We start from the raw sequence: 21,390 nt of genomic DNA on the forward strand, positions 1-21,390 counted from the left end.
GCTAACGTCGCAGGTTGTCTGCGTCCCGGGTCAGTGGGCGCAGGCTGAGGCTGGGGCTGGGGCTGAAAACAAGGCTGTTTGGAGGGGTTTGGCTGATTACGGGGTGCTACAGAGGGTGTGTGTATGTGCTATTTGTGGACCAGTGCAACGGTGAGGGTGGTCGGATGGAGCATGGCAACGAGGGCAAAGCAGCAGCACAGACGGACTCGGACCCGACCATCTCCCGCCTCACCCAGATGCAGAGCCTCGAGTGGAGTCGGGGAACAGAAGGGGACAAATAAAGGGCGAAAAATGACGCGCGACGTGGTGGCTGTCCCCGTCAGCCAACCATCCCGGTGCTGACTGAGACGGCGCATGCTGATGGCATGGCTGACTTTTGGTCCATGGGTTTCTACGTCTGTATGGTGCATGTCGATATTGCACATTGATAATGCACTTTACGCACAGCCGTAGGCTTACTAGAGACCACGGCGGCGCTACGTACTAAATACATAGACACACGTCCTGTTCTGGCCATCTGGCAGAGACGGGCCACGCGTCACCAAATGCCATGGCCTGCCGCCCGTCGTTGGTACGCGTGCTTCGGACGGTCAGGTCGCAGGGCGGACCTCCGGAAACAAGAGGCGACCTAGCGCCGCTGCGTCTTGGGCGAGCCCGTAGCGGCCGGCCGAGCAAAAGGATGAGGCGTGTGCTTCCCTTCCCGCATCGCTGCTTGAGCTGTCGCTGTAGTATGTAAGCAATCAGCAAAGCCAAAACCAAAGCCAAAGCAAAGGACACCCGCCAGGACAGCCAAGCCAGCGCAAAGCAAAGCACCCCGTCAAGGGTCTGGCAAAGCAACAATAACGTACTTGCGCCCTCTGCCCCCGTTTCCCCTCCTGCTTGCTTGCCCTGCATCTTGTCAGTCGCTGCTATCCACGTCGCTGTTACAGTCGCCATTGCACCCGTATTGAATCATTCCCATTGCGGCACAGCCGCATAATCGCTCTCCGGCTGCGCGCCGCGCCCAGCCTAAACTACCGTTTGGTCTTTGTAACCGCTGTTTCTCGTCCGCCGGCTTCTAATATCCGCGCCCGTCAACCATCCATCTGTTCTCACCCTCCCGCCACAACAACAACAACCACACCTACCACAACCACCCGATCGCCCTTCCCCTCTCCGCCCGCACGTCCGTCACCACATGTACTGAACACATCGTCACACCCACGTCCCGTGCACAGCTCGAATTGGCTTGCATCACCGCATAGAGCCTTTCTGGCTCAGGCTGCTGCCTCCCCTGCCGTTCCGCAGCTCCCCCGACGACAAGCACCATGCCGCTGCAAAACGAGCCCGACGAGACTGAGGTCTCGCACCCCCAGAAGCGCATCCGATGTGAGTCGCCTGCTTGCTCTTGAACCCGCTGCTTACCGCCTGCCCGGCTGCGACTTGTGCTGACACTGCTCGTAGGGGCCACACATCGCGCGACGGGCACAAAAGCCGCCATCAAGCGAAACTCTCTCAAGGAACGCCTGCACCGGCGCATAGGCTCGGGAGGAGAGAAGCGATATTCGCTCGGCAAGGAAGACGGTTCCCAGCACGGCGACCAGTCGGTCGAAGGTTCAGATGACGTCGAGCCCGAAGTGGACGAGAACGAAGGAGGTCGCAAAGTCTACTTCAACGTGCCCTTGCCCCAGAGTGCGCGCGACGAAGAAGGCCATCCCCTCGAATCATACGCCCGCAACAAGATAAGAACCGCCAAATATACGCCTCTCAGTTTCGTGCCAAAGAATCTGTGGTTCCAGTTCCACAACATTGCCAATGTCTACTTCTTGTTCATTATCATTCTGGGTGTATGTTTTCGCCCACTCGCTCCCCCCCTCTGCCCATTCATCTCTCCCCAAAACTGACCCCAACCCCTCTAGATCTTCTCCATCTTCGGTGCCTCGAACCCAGCGCTTAACGCAGTGCCCCTCATTGTCATTCTCGTCGTAACTGCCATTAAGGATGCCGTTGAGGATTGGCGCAGAACCGTCCTCGACATGGAGCTGAACAACGCCCCAGTCCACCGACTTGTCGACTTCAACAATGTCAATACGGCCGAAGACTCGATATCGCTATGGCGCCGGATCAAGAAGGCGACAACCAAGAGCATAGTCACAACCTGGCGGCTAATCAAGGGCGTTAAAGGTGGAAAGGGAAAGCAGGGTAGCGACAGGGCCGTCGACGTCACCCGGCCTTCAATCGATGCTCGCCGATCCTCGGTTGTGTCGCATACCGAGTCGTACTTGGGAAACGAAGGCGACATTCAGATGACACCAGTCCCTTCACCTCTGCCTGGACAGTCCCCTACCCAGTCCCCATCCTGGCCTCTAGGACCCGGAGATAACGACAAGATTCGCGGCGCTGACTCCAAACCCGAGATCACTCAGAAGTTTTGGGGAAGCGTCTTGAACCCTTACAAGTCCGTCCCTGAAAAAGCCCGCTTCAAGAAGGACGCGTGGAAGAACGTCCAGGTTGGCGATTTTGTGCGTCTATACAACAACGAAGAAATCCCCGCCGACGTCATTGTCCTTTCCACATCTTCCGATGATGGCGCCTGTTATGTCGAAACTAAGAATCTGGACGGCGAGACGAACCTCAAGGTGCGCAGCGCACTGCACTGTACCCGCGATGTACGACACGCTCGACACTGCGAACGCGCTGAATTCGTCATTGAGAGTGAAGGCCCCCACTCGAACCTTTATTCATACAGCGCAGCCATCCGGTGGCAGCAACACAACACAAAGGACCCCGAGGCGCAACCCTACGAAATGATCGAGCCCATTTCCATCAACAATCTGGTCCTCCGTGGATGTCAATTGCGAAACACCGAGTGGATTCTGGGAGTAGTCATCTTCACCGGCGACGAGAGCAAGATCATGATCAACTCTGGAATCACGCCTAGTAAGCGAGCCCGCATCTCAAAAGAACTTAATTGGAACGTCGTGTACAACTTCTTCATCTTGGCCGCCATGTGTCTGGTGTCTGGAATTGTGCTTGGAGTTTCGTGGGCTCGGAACGACACTTCGCACTCCGTCTTCGAGTATGGCTCATATGGAGGCGCCCCTGCTACTGACGGTGTCATCGCCTTCTGGGCTGGTGTCATTCTCTTCCAAAACTTGGTCCCTATTTCGCTCTACATTACGTTGGAAATCATTCGAACACTCCAGGCCCTCTTCATCTACAGCGACATCAACATGTATTACGAAAAGCTCGACTACCCGTGTACCCCGAAATCTTGGAACATCTCCGATGATGTCGGACAAATCGAATACATTTTCTCGGACAAGACAGGAACTCTTACTCAGAACGTCATGGAGTTCAAGAAAGCAACCATCAACGGTGTTCCCTACGGAGAAGCATACACCGAAGCCCAAGCCGGAATGCAGCGAAGACAAGGCATCGACGTCGAGGTGGAAGGCGCAAAGGCTCGTGATCAAATTGCAAGGGATCGTGCGCGCATGCTCGAGGGTATCCGGAAGATGCACGATAATCCTTATCTGTGGGACGACGACCTGACTTTTGTTGCGCCCGACTTCATCGATGATCTACGCGGAGATGCCGGAATGGAACAGAAGAGGGCCAATGAGGATTTCATGCTTGCTTTGGCTCTTTGCCACACCGTTGTTACCGAACGCACCCCCGGCGACCCACCCAAGATTGAGTTCAAGGCCCAATCACCCGACGAGGCTGCACTTGTTGCCACGGCTCGTGATGTTGGATTCACATTTGTCGGCCGCGAAGATGACAATCTCATTCTGAACGTCTTGGGACAGGAGCGCAGGTACCAGGTTCTCAATACGCTCGAATTTAACTCCAGTAGGAAGCGCATGAGCGCAATCATCAGGATGCCCGACGGCAAGATTATCCTCTTCTGCAAGGGTGCTGACAGCATGATTTACTCGAGATTGATCCCCAATGAGCAAAAACAGCTTCGCGCTGATACTGGAGAGCACCTGGAAATGTTTGCACGAGAGGGACTGCGAACACTTTGTATTGCTCAGAGAGAAATCTCTGAAGAGGAGTACCAAGAGTGGAGCAAGGACTACGACGTTGCTGCCAACGCCATCCAGGGACGTGAGGACAAGTTGGAAGAAGTGTCTGATCGCATCGAAAACCACCTTTGGCTACTAGGAGGAACCGCTATTGAGGACCGACTTCAGGACGGTGTACCAGAGTCCATCTCGCTTCTCGGTCAGGCAGGTATCAAGCTCTGGGTCCTGACTGGTGACAAGGTGGAAACGGCCATCAACATTGGTTTCTCGTGCAACCTGCTCGATAACGACATGGATCTCATTATTCTCAAGGTAACAGATGACGCCGTTGCATCCGTGGAAGCTCAGCTCGACGAAAAGCTCAAAATCTTTGGTCTCGAGGGTTCTGAGGAGGAGCTGGCTGCCGCTCAAAACGACCACGAACCGCCTCCACCCACACATGCCATCATCATCGATGGAGACACACTCAAGCTGGCTTTGGATGAGTCCGTCAAGAGAAAGTTCCTCTTGCTCTGCAGGAGATGTCGATCTGTCCTGTGCTGCAGAGTCAGTCCTAGCCAAAAGGCGGCTGTTGTCAACATGGTCAAGACTGGACTGGATTGTCTTACTCTTGCCATTGGAGACGGTGCTAACGACGTTGCCATGATTCAAGAGGCACATGTTGGTGTCGGTATCGCCGGTGTTGAGGGTCGCGCGGCCGTCATGTCTTCGGATTACGCGATTGGCCAATTCCGCTTCTTGACCCGCCTTGTGCTTGTTCATGGCAGATGGTCGTACCGCAGACTTGCGGAGACCATTGCCAACTTTTTCTACAAAGTGAGCCGTTTTCTCATTATGACTAATTTGCTTATGCTAACATTCAATAGAACATTGTTTGGACTTTTGCCCTCTTCTGGTACCAGATTTACACAAACTTTGACAGCCAGTATATTTTCGACTACACATACATCATCTTCTTCAACTTGGCGTTTACGTCACTCCCTGTTATTGTCATGGGTGTTTTGGACCAGGATGTCGACGACAAGGTGTCTCTGGCTGTTCCACAGCTATATCGTCGTGGTATCGAACGCAAGGAGTGGACGCAACCAAAGTTTTGGTAAGTGTGATGCTCAAGAATTACTTGACAATCTCTAACGTATTCGTAGGGCGTACATGGTTGATGGTATCTATCAATCCGCCATTGCTTTCTTCTTCCTATACGAGATATTCGAGCCTGCAACTTTTGCAACCTCTAACGGCCTGGACATTGCCGAGTACCGACGCATGGGTATCTATGCCGCTACCACTGCCGTTTGTGCCGCCAACATTTACGTTTTGTACAACACTTACCGATGGGATTGGTTAATGGTCCTCATCGTAGTCATCAGTACCCTCTTCATCTGGCTCTGGACTGGCGCCTACACCTCCTTTACTTCCAGTCAACAGTTCTACAAGGCCGGAGCCGAAGTCTACGGAAACCTCAATTTCTGGGCATACGTTCTGTGTGCTACCATGGCTTGTTTGCTTCCCCGCTTTATCTTCAAAGCCACGCAGAAGATGTACTTTCCGTTGGATGCCGACATTATTCGAGAGCAAGTCAAACAAGGCAAATTCGACTATCTTAAAGAATCCACTTCATTCATTCCTCCACCACCAGAGAAGATCGCTTCTTCACCAGACTCAAGCATCCCAGAAGCCGATGCTTCCAAGTACACGGCCGCAAATGCTACTCCTACTGACGAAGATGTACGACCAATATACCCACCTTCGGTTGCGCCCACGGCCACGACGCACAACCCAAGAAGCCAAAACGGCAGCAACAGCACAGACTACACCTTCCGTCGCTCTATGGAAGGCCTCCCACCAGCACCCACTTCAGACGGTCCTCCACTCAACCCCCGCATGTCGACTGAATGCCGTGTGCGACCGAGCTACGACCGTGCGCGCATGTCGATGGACCGTGTCCGCCCTAGTTTCGAGCAGAGTAACGATTTTACGTCGGCAGCCATGCTGACGCGACTTGAGTCGTCGCACAGCCGAAACAGCTTCCAGGGCAATCGGACCAGCTACCAGGCCGCAAATGGCGCCAACTCACAACCGGCCGTCATGAGCCGATTACGCAACGCCATACGAAGAGCAACGATTACGCGCGAAGAGCTGCCCGAGCATCTCCGACAATATCAGCAACAACAACAACAACAACCAAACAGCGAGGATGTACCAGACATACCGCCGGTACCCAAATCTCCAGTGCCCAAGTCGCCTCCTGCGAGCCCGCCCAGGTAGTCCCTGTTGCGGTTGGTTGTTTCGAAACGAAAACCGCTTGTGCGGGAGGGGGGTTTGGGTTAGGATTATAAAATGTTAATGTTTTGTGCTCGGCTTCTTTGAAAGGGGTTTTTTGAACAAAAAAGAAGAAGAAAGAGAAATTAAAGCGATACAAAGGGAAATGAATGAATTGCATAGCGTTGCGGGGGGAGGGAAACCTTGCCAGTCTTTTTTTTTCAAACTTTCTGTTTCTTGGTTTTTTGTTTCCCCCTCCCCCTCACCCCGTCTCCCACTCTTGTTTTGAGTTTTTTTGCTCTGCCTGTTTTTCTTTTCATCTTTTCTGTCCTTCCTTTTTTTTTACCACCTGCCTCTTCTCCATCTCTGTTTCGCGCACTCGTATACCTTTTTCAGTTTTTGTTTGCCATTCGTTGCGCTTTTTTTTGATGAAGGACTTGTCCTACGACTCTAGGTTATTTTCCTTTTGTGTAAATACATCCACTTCTTTTTATTTTCTGCTTCTTGTTGTTTGGATGGACCCTTGGATTTTGTCATGGGATCCATGAGGTTGGCCAGTTTGTAAAGGATGGGTTGATATGGGAATGTCGTATATGGCGATGAAAGAGGGGGAACACGGTGAGAATGCGATATGAGTGGTGGTTAGTCGTATATATACATATATACATATATACATATATTGGATTTTAGTAGCTACGGAAATACCAGAGTCTGTCATTTGAATGGTTGTGTTTTTAGGTTGAGGTGATGATGTGTCTTGTTGCATGTTTATTGCTGGTATGTGTAAGGAGATTGCTACCTTATATACAGCGCCAGTCTATACATATGACAAAGCGAGTGAAGCAGTTTCTTCCGGCTCTCAGTCACAAAGTATCATCTTTATCCTCTTCTCACCTTAAGATTTAACTTTTTTACTTCAATTTCCAAGGTTAGATAACCACCTCAACGTTTACCAAACAATATGTCCAAATACATCAATCTTACTCCACCTCCAACCTCAACGCATCATACTGCACATACACCGCCTCGGGTAGTACCGCACTCTCGTTTCCCGTTGCATTATACGGCAATCCTAACACAATCTCATTCTCCCCCTCCTTCAACAAGTCCCCCGGAAACTCGAATTTGTGCGACAGATGGTAGCACGAGACTGCTGAACGCACAGCACACGAGGAAGACTGGTAGTATCTATATCCCTATGTTAGCTTTACTTCTCTGCACATAAACAATCACACATTCCTCTTGCACAATCTAGGAGTGGAAAGAAACAAGGAGGGATAAAACTCACGGAACGACCCATGCCTCCAAAACCTCACCATTGACAGAGACAGTGAGTGGAAGATTCGACCACCTCTCCCCAGTATCTAAATCCGTATTCCCCGCCGCTGTCTTCGCACCCGCAAGCTGCACAGTGAACGTCGCTTTGCCCCCCTCCCTCACATCCTCCTCTCCCAAATCAAAGAGCAAAGTCCAATCATACACATGATCCGGCACTGGGACAGGCCGCACGCTATTCGCTTTCCCGCCAAAGACGGACCAGTGGACGTAATTCAGCGCTGTACTCTCATTGTCTTTTCCCACCTTGAACGTGATGCCTGATGGAAAATCCGTGATGAAATCGTACGCAGCCCAGTAGAGTCTGTATTCTTCTGTCAACAGTGGGTGAGTGCGTGAGGGGGTAGTGCCGTGGCGGAACTCGCCGGAGGATTTGTCTGGGGTCCCGATGCGGAAGATCTCCTTTCCCGCTGTCTGGGGCGTCCATGTTACGTTTACGAAGGTGGTGTGGGAGGGGGATATAGAGATGGAGTCGCGGACGTAGTCTCCGAATATGGCGTTTGCGTAGAGGGTTAAGCGGTAGGATCCTGGTTTCACGCGTAGAATGGAAATGGCGCCTGAAGAAGGGATCGGGGTCCAGTATTGATATGCGGTGCTGTTTGCAGCGTTGTCTTGGTAGTTGTGGCCGGTGGTGGTGAGGATGGCGATGGGGTTCTGTGCACCTGGAGGAAGAGTGATTTTTGCTTCGAAAGTACCGCGGGAGGAGGAAGCAACGAGGTTCGGGACGTGCGGGGCGATGGAGTCGTAGAAGGGTGCGTTCCAATCTGGACGCTGGCCGTATTGTTCTGCGTCTTTACGCAACTCAGAGAGGGTACCGCCGGCATTGAAGTGGAAGTATTGCGGACCAAAGGTACGGTCGAAGCCCGAGGTTATGTTTGGGGTTTGGGCGCCGTGGTGGTTGGAGACCATGTAGTTGTAGACGATGCCATCGACGACGAGGTCCGAGTGCGTGGGGCCGCCGAAGTAGGTTTCGACTGTGTTGTGGACGAGCCAGGCGCCGTAGGTGGTGCCGTTTGTGGTGCGCCCGTCGGCGTACATGCCGTGGGCGAGGTGGTTGCGCCAGCTATCTTGGAAGGTGTACTTGGTGAAATAGTCTCCTACACCCTTCACGTATGGATCGTCCTTATTGGCGAGCTTCCAGGTGGCATCTTGAACTACTACTTGTCCGTTGAGATCTGGACGAGGCGCAGAAAACTTGTCGTTAGTGACAAAGTGAGTGAAAAGTGGAGGGTCATGGTTGGGTCTGAATAGAGTCCGGAACTCCTGCAGGTTCCGCAAAAACGGCGTAGTCTCGTTGTGGTATACTATTCGACTGAAAGTGTGGAGCCCGGTCTCTCCTTCTCTTAGAAACCAGTATTGCTCCAGCCGTTGGCCAGTAGGCGCATACGTTTCTCCCATGCTGATACCGCCGTACGGAGTGCCGGTTGAGTCGGTGCCATTGAATAGTTGATATTGAACATCCTTACCACGACCAGGCGTCCAGAAGCCACTCGGGGTACTGTTTTTGAAGAGACAAAGTCAGTTGATCGTCTCTGTGCCTTTCGAGCATGACTTTCACCAACCAGTAGCAATCAAGATATGGCCCAACACCAGTATTACTAGATTCTGTTCCGAGAAGGTTTTGGCCGTCGAGTGTCAAAACATTGATATACCCTTTCGATTTGCTCACCGATGCAACCAGACGTTCATTAGCAATAGTGAGACTCCGATTGTTTTGACTGGCTTTCAGAAAGGCCCATGTATTGGCACAGAATAGAAGCGTCGCTGTGACCGTAATAGCGCGCATGGTGGATGCTGAGCGATGCGACAAACACGGGCTTGGCTCGACGGCGTTCTTGTTTCCATTGTTTATAACCAAACATCCGGGAAAATTAATATAGAATCACGGGTGGACTAGTCGAAATCTAGGGTAAAGGAGGAGTCCGGGATACAGGATAAATACGCTAGTCGGGCCTTCGGTGGTATGTAGACCGAAAACGGCCACCATTTACGTCCGCTTACTTGCGTATAGGACAAACGGTGAACTAATTATTGACTAGTCAATGTGGGGCGGGAGATGAATACTATGTTTTTAGGATGTTATCCAAGAATCCAGACACACTTTGCGAGAGCCCTAGTGGTGCGTACTTTGCCAGGGGCATTTGCAGGTCACAGTGTGCCAAATTACACAGCAACATCCCAGTCTTTCTTAATCAACTACATTTAGATGTTTTGAGAGAGATTACAAATTTTGTCAAATTACTTCATGCTCTAGTCTAAAATCTGAAAATTTGTACCTCATGCCAACGGGGTTGTGCGTTAATGAATTACAAGATGAAGGCAATACTAGCTGTACATCTACTGTGCGCTAACACATAACGTCTTTCGATCTAGTGACTGCACCAGCACTATAGCACAACACCTACCTCTCATTGCAACAAGCTCCTCGTGGGTCCCCTTGCTCATCTACTTGCCCATTGTGTATTACCAAGATGCAGTCACACCGTTTGATTGTCGACAATCGATGCGCAACTGCAACACATGCGGCAATCGCTGCCGGATCATACCATATACTGTGTGAATTGAGCTGATGTCGGGCCTGCTAGTTTTGGCAGAGTAGGGAAATTCGAGTCATTGATGCCACTGTGGGACTGATTATCAGAATAGATGATAAATGACCTTAGTGCAACTAAGGAGATCTCATACAATGTCGATGAGGATTGGCTCATATCCGTTCGAGTCTACACAGAAGGGTTAGGAAAGAAATGCGTTGATTCCAACAAGTACAAACATATGTAGTCTAAATTCTAGGGAGCTATGCAGTGACGAAACTTGTGCACGGCATAGCGTACTGGAATCGGAAATCAGCAATTGCTAACTTGAGTTTCAGACTAGCAAAGATATTGATCCTAAGTAAATCAAGACGATGCATCGTCAACTTGTTCAGCAGTGATATGCGAGTGTTCAGTGGTGGAGATATCAGAACCCAAATGTAGTACAGAATGGATTAGTCCAATGAAATCATGGCTTGGTACGTCATCATCGGCGCTAGATCGCCGTATCTCTCACGTTCACGTGGCAGCAACACACCGTAGCTGCGCCTTGACTCTGGACATGCCAGAAGACCTTCATTCTCTTATTTTTTTTCCTATGGAAAGATGAGCTCCTCCCAAGCTGAGAGAGAGCCGTTACTCTCCCAAGTGCCGGCCAAAGTCATAACATTCGAACCCAACGATCCCGAAGACCCACGCAACTGGCCGACAGCGCGAAAATGGCTTATGGTTGCCGCGATAATACCTATAGATCTGAGTGTCTCTTGGGGCGCCAGTGGATTTAGTCCCGTCGCGGGTGACTTTGCAAAAGATATGGGTGTGTCTCCCAGCGTCGCATTGCTGGGGCTGAGCATGTACGTCCTTGGACTAGCTTTTGGACCTATGACTCTAGCACCACTCTCAGAGTACTATGGACGCAGACCTGTGTACATTGTGTCATATGGGATATTCTTACTTATGCTTTTGGGAACGACATATGTTGAGACTCTAGGACCGTTCCTTGTCTTGAGATACTTCTCTGGCTATTTTTCTTCTACAACGATATCGAATTTCGGTGGAACTATCGCAGATCTCTTCCATCACAACGACACTGGCCCAGCAATGTCCTGGTTTCTCTGGGCAGCCACGGGCGGAAGTCCAACTGGATTTGTGCTCTTTTCTTTCATTGCACAGGGCAGACCATGGCACGATGTGTTTCGGATCATGCTGGCCATCTGCTTCGCGTTTTGGATCATCTTAGTTGTAACTCTGAACTTTTTGGGAGAGACCCGACACAGTGTGATTTTGCTGAGAAGGGCGAGAGCGCTGCGCAAAGTAACAGGAGACGACAGTCTAGAGGTGCCGGATGCGCTGAAGCAGCGAGGACCGAAACAACTCTTCGGCACCGCACTTGCGAGACCATTCCGATTTCTTGGCACTGAAGCCATCGTTCAGTTTGGTGCTCTCTACAATGGCTTTTTATACGGGCTTTCATTCCTGTTCAATGGCGCTTTTCATATGATTTTTGGACCAAGTGGCTACGGGTTTGACACTATTGGCGTTGGCATCTGCTTTCTTGGGATAGTTGTGGGCATAACGGTTGGCCTCATGACAAACGTCTTTCAAGAAAGATACTACCAATGGCGTGTCGCTCAAGCCGATGGTCATGATGTCCCAGAAGCACGGGTGCGTTATGCAAAACTAGCCGCTATAGTGCTGCCGATATCCCTTTTAGCTTTCGCATTCACAGCTACGCCGCACATACACCCGCTCTTTGCAGTATTCGCGAGCGCCTTCTGGGGATGGTCCTTCTATACCCTAAGTAAGTTTTATCTTGGGTTTGAAGACGACCTATGCTCACAATTTACGTGTAGTACTCATGACCCTTACATATACTGAGGATGCCTATAAAACATACTCGGCATCAGCACTTGCTGGGATCGGACTTATCCGAAATCTGGCTGGAGCTGGTTTTCCACTTGTCGGCAGGCATCTTTTTCTGAACATCGGCACTAGAAATGCAACCTTAGTACTGACGGTTATCGCTATCTGCTTAGCGCCTATACCATTTGTACTCGAGGTGCGAGGAGCATCCCTACGCAAGAGAAGCCCTTGGGCAGCCGCGCACGAGGATGAGAATGAAGACGACTAAGACTCAACACCAGACGCCCTAAGCGTTCTAATTCCTGGCTGATTTCAGTTTTGTGCTTCATTTCCCAGAACACAACGGTCGCAGAGTGACAAGGACTTTGAAAGTCGCAAAAAGATGGCCTGATCTAGGTAGTGATATCTCAGTTTCAATTTATCAATTGTACGCATGTATCTTGAAGTAAAAGTACCCACTTCATCAATGGAGCATGGTGCCATCTATTTAGGCCCGCAACGTGGGCTCCGTTACTCCCGATCTTACCGCGCCAACGGGGCCCCAAGATATTATTCCTGTCCAACAGCCTCGCGGGATGTCTGTTTGGTACCTGAAAGCCGCCTGTCATTACTCGGGTCAAGCGCATGGGTCTTTGTTTTGGTGGAGTATACGACACGTGACCTGTCTCTACCGCGCTATATTCACACCTCATTGGACTGGACAAAGCATGAAGACAACAAATCCTCGCATAATAATGTTTCAAACACGACAGAACAGGTTGTTTCGGATGGGGCCGAGCATTTAGCGCGTAGTCCCGTCGAGCGTTACTGGCCAACCAACAACGTCCCACAGCCGAGCGGCGGGCGCGTAACGCTAGTTCTCGCGCTGGCCCATCTACCCGCCTATCCACCCGCCAATCCTGCCAGGATATTCTTAGAATCTGTTCTGTACATATGAATGAGGCTCTGCACTCGATAATGGCATCATCCAACAGCCTCAAGATTCTCTCTTTCCTTTTATCATTTCATCAGGTTCTTTTCTTATTGTTCTGAGTGTGTTCTGCGAACAACTCATCATACTATTTCTTTCAAAAACTTGCATTCTTTCTTCCAGTCAAATCTCAGCACTGCATTGGGGCCAAACTTTCATCTCATCTGAACGATCTCTATATTCTCTCTTTGAAAAGTTCGCCTGATCACACGCTAGCCGTGTTTAATCGAACCGCCGGGTACTAAATCTCAATTCGATACACTACACTTTGAACGACCTCGATCGTCCGCTTCACATCTTATTCATCACAAAAAGACACATAAAGTCCCAAAAATGTCTTGCCAACCTCTCAGCTCGGTTCCTCCACCACCCACCACCTTGCCCTCCTGCGCAGTACCCATCGGCGGCTCAAACAGCTCGATCCTGGATGCCTGCTGCAACGGCCACATCAATGCTATTGCCACATACTCGGCCCCAGATACCACCTCATTAACACCCCGCGATTCAACAACACCTGTAATTGTCAACTCAGAGGACGGTGACGATTGCTTCCAGTACTGCATCACCGACTCGCCAGACATCGTCGAGACCTGTCTCGCAGAGAAGATGCAAGCTTTCGACAAGGAGGGCGCTACCGGCATTGGCATGTTTGGGTGTTTCAATGTTGAAAAGGCGGTTGGGCCGAGAAAGACCAACGGTGGCAATGAAGGATCGTATGTGAGCGCTGGGCTGAAGATTAGCGGGAGCTGGACCCTGTCTCTCCTTATTGGCTTGAGCGTTGTTGGTGCGCTTGTTTGAGAAGTTTCTGTTATCACTACGGCATTGCAGCGAAGAGCGTTTTTTTTTGCATATCAAATGGTTAGCATTAGCGATGGCATCGCGTACTGGGTTCTTGCATTCATCGGCGTTGGGACTGAATCACAATGAGTAACGAAACAACTCAAATCAAAGAGCAGTAGCTATCTAGTTTGACACTAGAAGAACGAATTTCAAACACCTGAAGCTGAATTCACTCATTCTGATCATGTTCTAATTGCATTGTGAAACCACCTCAGTACCGAACAGCTCACCATCTATGACTGTGGGTTCACATAGTGATAGTTCAGTTGTTATATTATCGTGCGTGGAAAAGATTCCAACAAAAACTACGCCCATCTATCGAACCTAAATGCAAACAGCCATGACAGACAAACCAATGTATGTACGCTACAGCCACCCAGCAATGACGCATCCAAGGCCTACGCGTAGACTCCCTACTGTATTTTTCGATTCTTTTGAAGCACAAGGACAGCAAGGCGGGCCATTTGGCTTGTTCTTGCAGAGGCAGCAGCAGTTGCAAGAGGAAATGGATCGTGAGGGTCTATGGGGGCTTCGCCCTGCTTTCTTGCCAACGAGCTATGCGAATAGCAACGCTACTCTCCCAACTGTCAATCAGCAGAGTATTGGAGGTTATTTAAGAAAGAAGGCAATGATCGCAAACGCGCAAGGTAATTTTCGCGCTCGTGGACAATCTACATATTTTGCAGAGCTGGCGTTGCTTGAAGCGGGGTTGAGTCGGCTGACGCTGGAGGATAATATGAATTGAGGGCGTCAAATATCATGGTAGGTACGGATTCAATACCCAGACCTGCTAGATATGTGCTCTTACATAGAATATAGACTTTGCTTCGCCTTGTAGAAACTGTATCTGAAGGTTGGTGACTGAAAGTGAATTGTGATGATTCCCCGCAGTAACTAGCGCTTAGTAGCGCAGACCCCTGCCCGCCGATGCAGGAGCGTCATATCTTTTTTCTGGACGCGCGAACAGTCACAACACAACTCAACAACTTTTCGCTTTTCTCATACACAAAATGGCTTCAGAAAAGAAGGTAGCAGAGAACATGCTCTGGGGTGGTCGTTTCACGGGTACGTACCTGTCAATGACTTGATTGGATCATACGAACTTGTTTGGCATGACTGTATGATACTGAGACGTGCACAGAGGGTCTTGACCCCGTCATGGAGCAGTACAACGCCTCGCTGCCCTACGACCGCCTCTTCTACGCCGAAGATATTGCCGGCTCTATTGCGTTCGCCCGAGCCAACAAGAACAATGGTATCCTTACCGAAGACGAGTTCGCTGCCATTGAGAAGGGCATGGCGCAGATCAAGGAAGAGTGGGCCTCCAACACGTTCGAGGTCAAGGCAAATGACGAGGACATTCACACTGCCAACGAAAGGAGGCTGAGCGAGATCATCGGCAAAGACATTGGCGGAAAGCTGCACACAGGGCGTAGCAGGAACGAGCAAGTCGCAACCGACATGCGGTTATGGCTGCGAGAGCAGCTCAAGGTGCTTGAGGGTTATCTGAAGCTCTTGATAAAGACTTCAGTGCAGCGAGCAGAGGCTGAGATTGACATCCTCATGCCTGGCTACACGCATCTCCAGAAAGCCCAACCAGTGCGCTGGTCTCATTGGATCCTTTCACACGCAACCGCTTTCGCATCCGAACTTGAGCGACTCCGCGAAGTAATCAAGCGCGTCAACAAGTCCCCGCTGGGATGTGGTGCGCTTGCGGGTAACCCGTTCAACATCGACCGCCACGCTATGGCCAAGGAGCTCGGCTTTGAAGGTCTCTTGCCCAACTCATTGAACGCTGTCGGAGATCGCGACTTCGTCTTTGAGACATTACAATGGGGATCTAGCTTCATGCTGAAGATGTCTCGTTGGGCGGAGGATTTGATCATCTATTCAAGTCTGGAATTTGGCTTCGTCCGCCTAGCTGACGCGTACTCGACTGGAAGCTCCTTGATGCCCCAGAAGAAGAACGCAGATTCACTCGAGCTTATCCGCGGCAAGAGCGGTCGTGCATTCGGACACATGGCAGGCCTGTACGTCACCATCAAGGGTCTGCCCACAACCTACAACAAGGATCTCCAAGAGTCGGTCGAGCCCCTCATTGACCACATCAAAACGGTCAGCGACTCTATTCAGATTGCCACTGGTGTCCTGTCGACTCTTTCCGTCAATGCCGATAAGATGCACGCAGCGCTAGCACCTGAGATGCTGGCAACAGAATTCGCAGACTACCTTGTCAGGAAGGGTGTACCATTCCGCGAGGGCCACCACATCTCCGGCCGTGTAGTCGCATTAGCAGAGAAGGAGAATGTACCCATGGACAAACTGAGTTTGGAGCAACTCAAGGGCATTGACTCTAGGCTCGGTGATGATGTCGTAGAATGCTTGGACTATGAGCGCGCAGTCGAGCTAAAGAATGCTACTGGCGGCACAAGCAAGAGCGCTGTCATGGAGCAGATAGACATTTTGAAGCAGCTTCTTTGAGCGATGTAGGTCTGAGCGCATGGAAATTAAGGGTTAGAAAAATACCATAACATCGCTACGTCACCGGTGATGGTATATGAGAAATGTTAATTGTACGACTGATTGTCCAGTATGACCTTGCGCACGCGTCTACCCCACTTCTGCTGGCCGCGGTTCCGCGAACATGGTGATGTGACCATATTGAAGAAGAACATATTTTTGCGCCATAATCGTTCAACAACAAGGTTTCACATTCTCAAATTTGAGGATATTTTCCATTATGCAGGAAACCCGTCGAGACTCGCAAAGCGGCGATGTTGTTGTCCCCATTAACTACTTTCCTGTCACAGGTATTCCGATCCCAAATTCCGCTTGGAAGACGCCGTTCCTAGATGACCACAACGAACACACTCGGTATATGCTCATCCGAGATGCACGTACGAGCGGAAGAACCTTTGATCTCGACACCAACGGATTCACATTCGTCACGCTACCACCAAAAAACCGAGTCACCCGCGAAAGCACCGAAGAAGAAGTAAAGCGCGAATACTACCCAGAGATAGAAGAAACTGTAAAGAAATTGTAAGCTCTACCATTTCACATTCTAATTCCGAACAAAATCAAATAAAAGAATACAACAACCAACTCTCGAACAGAACCGGCGCCACAACCGCCCACGTCTTCAACCACGTAATCCGCGCGCATACCTCCCCCAGCGAAAAAGGCATCCTCGACCCCAAAGGCCGCTGGCAAGACATTCCCTCGGGCCACCCCCACGTCGACTACGCCGGCAGCCCCTCCGCCATCGCCGGCACCCAACGCGAACTCTCCCTCCCACCTCATATCTCCACCCTCTTCACGCACTCCCAACGCTTCGCCTTCCTCGGCGCCTGGCGCCCCCTAAAACCCGTCCACAGAGATCCCCTTGCCGTCTGTGACGCCACCAGCGTCCCGGACTCGGACTACCAAATCCGAGAGAGGGAGTTTAGTCGTACAGGGATTAAGAGTGAGAATTATGTGATGAGCCATGGGGAGAAGGAGAGGCAGGTGCATCAGTGGTGGTATTTGAGTAATATGATGCCGGATGAGATGGTGGTGTTTAAGGGGTTTGATACCGAGAGGGAGAAGCCTGGGTGGAGGTGTCCGCATACGGCGTTTAGGGTGCCGGGGAGTGAAGGGCAGGAGGCGAGGGAAAGTATTGAGGTTAGGGTTGTGGTGTTTTGGGAGTAGAGTGGGTGGGCGTATGGGAAGCTGGTTGGGTTGGCTACTTAGGGATTGTTGAGGGTGTAGGTAGATTGAGGGAGGATGGTGGGGTTTCGATGGTTTTAGGTATGATGAGGCGTTCTTCAAGTAAGTGTTTGTGAGTTTTGAGGTAGTATTGACCTTGTGTTTGTTCAATGGTGTTGTCATGTTACCTAATGCAAGATAGTGGCATTAATCACGTGATTCTCATTACCAGCAATAGACTACTCTACATTTCATACAGGCCACCATAGTTTCACCTAAAGCCTCAGTTTTACTCTGTTGCATTCTATTACATGGATCTTCATGGTATGTATGTTACGTAGCTTTTGATCGGCTAGCATTCGGCTTAAAACAGCTCTACTATAGCTTTTATCGTGCAAGATTACGGTGAACATAGATGTTATTGGTGATGAGACCATTATGGTATATCTAGATAGAATTAGCTCCATGTTTTGTCACTGCCCTGTTTTGAGAACTTATGGATCAGCATGTGGTTTATACAGTTCTACAGGTTCTGATAGATTAAATAAGCACAGTGTCTAGGTTAGTTAGCGAGGTGTAGAGTTTGTACTGTGAAGTGCAGTGTGTGTCACAACTACTTAACGTCTATCCCTACGTGCCGGGACGCACTGTATGACGGGATACTTTCTCTTCTGGATCCTCGGGTTGTTCGCAGTGTGCTTGCATGCAGACAAGTATAATGCAGATCTATTCTCTAGTCCTTACTACCCTGTATATCTACAAAAAGCTTAGTAGCCTAGGAAGAAAGCTAGGATGATAAAAAATTAAGACTGTAGCCGTAGAAAGTCGATTTAGAGCATTAAGTATATATCCTAGCAGTTTCGCCGCGTAGATGGCAAGATCGTTAAAACGTGTCCTACAGAACAGGCACCATTAATAGTCCTTGGCGTGCAGGCTGCGTGCAGTAGTGCGCTCAGATGTCTATCGTAACAAATTCGGCCCTATACCCATAGTAGTTTGCGGCTAAGAATAGCTATGGCGCATGCCCGTAGCAGATGCTATTGCTGTTAGACTAATAGGATTGAATAGGCACGAGGTAAGAGCAACAATAGCAAGGGTAGTCAAATAGTCTGTATTCACCATAGACGAACAGCTATCGAGCTAAGATAGTGTTCGTTGGGCTTATATCTACGATGCTAAGTCAAGGATGTCTAAGGAGGGCTACTTTGGAATAATAGGCATCAAAGGTGCTAAGAGGGAGTCAGAGAAGGCTAGGCTCTGACAATTGCAACATTGCAACGTGACCTTGGCTCCTATCGCCGTTTGTGCTCCCTAAAGATGCCGATACCGTAGCTGTATAACAATATAGCAGCGTTACTATTATATCGACCCTCTTCTAGCTAACAATTAATTGAGTTTTCTTTCTAGTTAGTGTCACTCCGCCGTTACATACAGTGCCGAAGGTTTAACTAGAGGAGAAAGCGCCATATTACACCGCGCGCCCCGGCACGTAGGGATAGACGTTCGTTATCTGTTATATCTCTAAATGCAATCTTAGAAGAACTTCAACTGATGCAGGCGGGGTTTTAATTGAGGCGCATCTAACTATTTCCTATCTCACTAACAATCCCCGAATAGAGTTTTGCACCCTTTATAACAATCATTACGTTGATAGCCACGAGGGTAAACTGTATTGCAATTGTGGTAGCACCCTCGACAACCAGTAGTAGCTTGGGGGTCTAAAAACGAATTTAGAAGAATGCTACAACTAGATTTAGAGTTGAAAGTAGATAAAAATACCTCTAGTATATAGTATATCAGAGCCTACAGGACCTGCTAATGCACTACCGACGGATAGCATCAAGATTTCGAAGAGGAAACGCATCGTTGCTTAGTAAACCTACAAGGTTTGTTAGCTTAATAGTCTAGAAATAGTAGAGGTACGTAGCTTACTCTTTATGGTTTAGTTGTTTGTCGGTGTTAAGGAAGATGTGGTAATAGGAAGTATCTTTTGGTTTAGCAAAGGAGTAGGCTACATATATAATGTCCGTTGCGGAGGGATGCACGTTATTTAGCCCTTGATTCGATGTTTAGAGGCTGCATGTCAGATAACGCTCAGGGCAGCAATATTAGATGTCACCGAAAGTTTTGCAAGTAGGACAAGGGATGATTGTGAGATTTGTCCCTTGCCGAAGTACCGAAATTGTGTCACAGTCAGACAGCGGCAGGAGGTCTAGGCGTTCTCGCAGGCAGACAGGGCAGATATTTGTGCAAGTGCTGAGCGCGCTAGCTGAGGCAGTCAGTGCCCTACGTAGCAGATCGTGACTTCTTTGCTTCATAACGCAAGTTCGCTATAACTCTAAGTGTAACCTACGTTTCCAAAACTAAGCATGTATTTCATATGCTAGATAGTAGAGTAGATAGCTCTTCATCGAATATAACCTCTTGTATACCTCGCGATTTCTCCCTGGAGCGCAGCCCCTTACAGCGCGTAGGCTGCTCAGCACTAACTTGTTTCGTCAGTAAGCTGCACGTCACCTAACTTGACTCTGCACTAATATTAACTAGAAAGAAAACTGCTTAATTGACTGTAAGCCGGAGGAGGGCCGATGCACTGGAAGAGCAAGAGCTGCAGAATGGATGCACGCTGGACCTATCGGTTTATAGGCATGGTGGGTATAATCCGGGCACCGGAAAGAAAATGTGTCCCGTTACACCGTGCGTCCCGGCACGTAGGGACGGACGTTAGATTATCAATGTGGCTGGTCACTCCTTTACCTCTCTCACTGCTTTTTGAATGTGTGTGATGTTGTTCTTGTTGTAGAAGCCGGTATATATCTCAGAACTGCTTCAATGACAACGCGACATTTGCGGCGCCCAGTCTGTTACTGCATGTGGTCAGTGCGCGCAACAGTTCACCCAATGCAACACCCCACCAAAATGGGTGCCCGCCAAAAAATGAAGCTTTTGACCACCACCAAAACGTTATTATCGCAAGATATTTTGGTAGAGTACTACCATAATCGTATATTTGATATCTATCTACTAATATTTGCTAGGTAACTTCACGTTGCGGCCGCGCGTGGTGGTTTTGGTGGGAGGCTTAGCAGGCGGTAATGCATTACTACCACTACTTTTAGCCTCTACAACACAACGCCGCTTTAATATTTTTTTATTCTAAGTTAATAAAGCTTTTTATTTAGCTATATTCTACTTATCGCGAGCTTTTAGTGCGGTTGCAGCAGCGCAGTCTTATGCCTTTTAGGCGCGCGCGGCAGCCAGTTATACAGCCCTCGTAGCCCGCTCCTCCTACCGCACCACTTTAGCCATTTCGCGATGCTCACGAGTAGCTTATACTATCTATTTTTTATATACGGCTACGGCAGCTCGCTCCTCCCTCTAGTGTTTTTTTTAGAGTTTTTTTTTTATACTCTTACTTGTAACGGTTCGAGTACACACTGAACTAACATCCGAAAGGGATCCGAACATGGGCACGCACTAGCCGAGGGCAGATCTGCTGATATAAAACCCCACCTTCTCCATACCGTAGCTCGATAGATTTTTGATATCCTTTCGTACAAGGCCTATAGGTGTCTATTCGAATCAAGGCTCGTTTGATGTCCCACGCACTCCCATATGCCTCTGAGTGACGCTACTGCCGATACTGATCCGAGTAGTCTTGCCTGCGCCGTTACATTATATCAAAAATCTCACCACCGCCGGTGACGGCATTCAAACAATATCGCAGCTGTCTGTTCAGACTACATCCAAAACCAAGTGTTTCCGGAGTTGATCCGGAACCTTACACCGTTACATCTAACATTCACATAGACAGGATCCCATTGATCTCCTGTCGACCGAAGCCTTTGGGTTTGGAATTTCTGTACTCACGCGAGTCGGATTAAACTTCGGAAAA

The 21,390-nt window shown here is 49.6% G+C and overlaps 7 protein-coding genes across 7 annotated transcripts; 6 read left to right on the forward strand and 1 right to left on the reverse strand.

The window, feature by feature from the left end:
- Positions 1-1,143: 1,143 nt before the first annotated feature.
- On the forward strand, positions 1,144-6,357 carry COCSADRAFT_206305 (uncharacterized protein). Its single transcript, XM_007696342.1, has 5 exons — positions 1,144-1,368; positions 1,444-1,826; positions 1,899-4,826; positions 4,877-5,106; positions 5,156-6,357. The coding sequence occupies exons 1-5, from the start codon at positions 1,308-1,310 to the stop codon at positions 6,273-6,275; spliced, it is 4,722 nt and encodes a 1,573-aa protein (XP_007694532.1). The 5' UTR covers positions 1,144-1,307; the 3' UTR covers positions 6,276-6,357.
- COCSADRAFT_206306 (uncharacterized protein) lies at positions 6,358-6,992 on the forward strand. Its single transcript, XM_007696343.1, has one exon. It carries the CDS (start codon positions 6,440-6,442, stop codon positions 6,815-6,817), a length of 378 nt encoding a protein of 125 aa, XP_007694533.1. The 5' UTR covers positions 6,358-6,439; the 3' UTR covers positions 6,818-6,992.
- A 257-nt stretch (positions 6,993-7,249) lies between these two features.
- Positions 7,250-9,390, reverse strand: COCSADRAFT_78797 (polysaccharide lyase family 4 protein; the record flags this gene model as incomplete). Its single annotated transcript, XM_007696344.1, has 3 exons — positions 7,250-7,457; positions 7,558-9,102; positions 9,167-9,390. 3 exons carry the CDS (start codon positions 9,388-9,390, stop codon positions 7,250-7,252), a joined length of 1,977 nt encoding a protein of 658 aa, XP_007694534.1.
- Positions 9,391-10,691: 1,301 nt separating this feature from the next.
- On the forward strand, positions 10,692-12,435 carry COCSADRAFT_31873 (uncharacterized protein). The gene is made up of 2 exons (XM_007695944.1): positions 10,692-11,936; positions 11,989-12,435. The coding sequence occupies exons 1-2, from the start codon at positions 10,742-10,744 to the stop codon at positions 12,264-12,266; spliced, it is 1,473 nt and encodes a 490-aa protein (XP_007694134.1). The 5' UTR covers positions 10,692-10,741; the 3' UTR covers positions 12,267-12,435.
- A 475-nt stretch (positions 12,436-12,910) lies between these two features.
- Positions 12,911-13,982, forward strand: COCSADRAFT_31874 (uncharacterized protein). The gene has a single exon (XM_007695945.1). The coding sequence runs from the start codon at positions 13,302-13,304 to the stop codon at positions 13,764-13,766; it is 465 nt and encodes a 154-aa protein (XP_007694135.1). The 5' UTR covers positions 12,911-13,301; the 3' UTR covers positions 13,767-13,982.
- Positions 13,983-14,766: 784 nt separating this feature from the next.
- COCSADRAFT_31875 (uncharacterized protein) lies at positions 14,767-16,431 on the forward strand. The gene is made up of 2 exons (XM_007695946.1): positions 14,767-14,873; positions 14,950-16,431. Exons 1-2 carry the CDS (start codon positions 14,819-14,821, stop codon positions 16,287-16,289), a joined length of 1,395 nt encoding a protein of 464 aa, XP_007694136.1. The 5' UTR covers positions 14,767-14,818; the 3' UTR covers positions 16,290-16,431.
- A 52-nt stretch (positions 16,432-16,483) lies between these two features.
- COCSADRAFT_31876 (uncharacterized protein) lies at positions 16,484-17,756 on the forward strand. Its single transcript, XM_007695947.1, has 2 exons — positions 16,484-16,850; positions 16,925-17,756. Exons 1-2 carry the CDS (start codon positions 16,549-16,551, stop codon positions 17,496-17,498), a joined length of 876 nt encoding a protein of 291 aa, XP_007694137.1. The 5' UTR covers positions 16,484-16,548; the 3' UTR covers positions 17,499-17,756.
- Positions 17,757-21,390: the final 3,634 nt, after the last annotated feature.

The sequence above is a fragment of the Bipolaris sorokiniana genome (assembly GCF_000338995.1).
Source record: "Bipolaris sorokiniana ND90Pr unplaced genomic scaffold COCSAscaffold_1, whole genome shotgun sequence".
In the NCBI taxonomy this organism is placed as follows: domain Eukaryota; kingdom Fungi; phylum Ascomycota; class Dothideomycetes; order Pleosporales; family Pleosporaceae; genus Bipolaris; species Bipolaris sorokiniana.

Coding starts and splice junctions, on each gene's coding strand:
- COCSADRAFT_206305 (XM_007696342.1), top strand. CDS start 1,308: ATGCCGCTGCAAAACGAGCCCGACGAGACTGAGGTCTCGCACCCCCAG. Junction 4,827..4,876: donor TTGCCAACTTTTTCTACAAA/GTGAGCCGTTTT, acceptor AACATTCAATAG/AACATTGTTTGGACTTTTGC. Junction 5,107..5,155: donor TGGACGCAACCAAAGTTTTG/GTAAGTGTGATG, acceptor ACGTATTCGTAG/GGCGTACATGGTTGATGGTA.
- COCSADRAFT_206306 (XM_007696343.1), top strand. CDS start 6,440: ATGAATTGCATAGCGTTGCGGGGGGAGGGAAACCTTGCCAGTCTTTTT.
- COCSADRAFT_31873 (XM_007695944.1), top strand. CDS start 10,742: ATGAGCTCCTCCCAAGCTGAGAGAGAGCCGTTACTCTCCCAAGTGCCG. Junction 11,937..11,988: donor ATGGTCCTTCTATACCCTAA/GTAAGTTTTATC, acceptor ATTTACGTGTAG/TACTCATGACCCTTACATAT.
- COCSADRAFT_31874 (XM_007695945.1), top strand. CDS start 13,302: ATGTCTTGCCAACCTCTCAGCTCGGTTCCTCCACCACCCACCACCTTG.
- COCSADRAFT_31875 (XM_007695946.1), top strand. CDS start 14,819: ATGGCTTCAGAAAAGAAGGTAGCAGAGAACATGCTCTGGGGTGGTCGT. Junction 14,874..14,949: donor CTGGGGTGGTCGTTTCACGG/GTACGTACCTGT, acceptor AGACGTGCACAG/AGGGTCTTGACCCCGTCATG.
- COCSADRAFT_31876 (XM_007695947.1), top strand. CDS start 16,549: ATGCAGGAAACCCGTCGAGACTCGCAAAGCGGCGATGTTGTTGTCCCC. Junction 16,851..16,924: donor GAAGAAACTGTAAAGAAATT/GTAAGCTCTACC, acceptor ACTCTCGAACAG/AACCGGCGCCACAACCGCCC.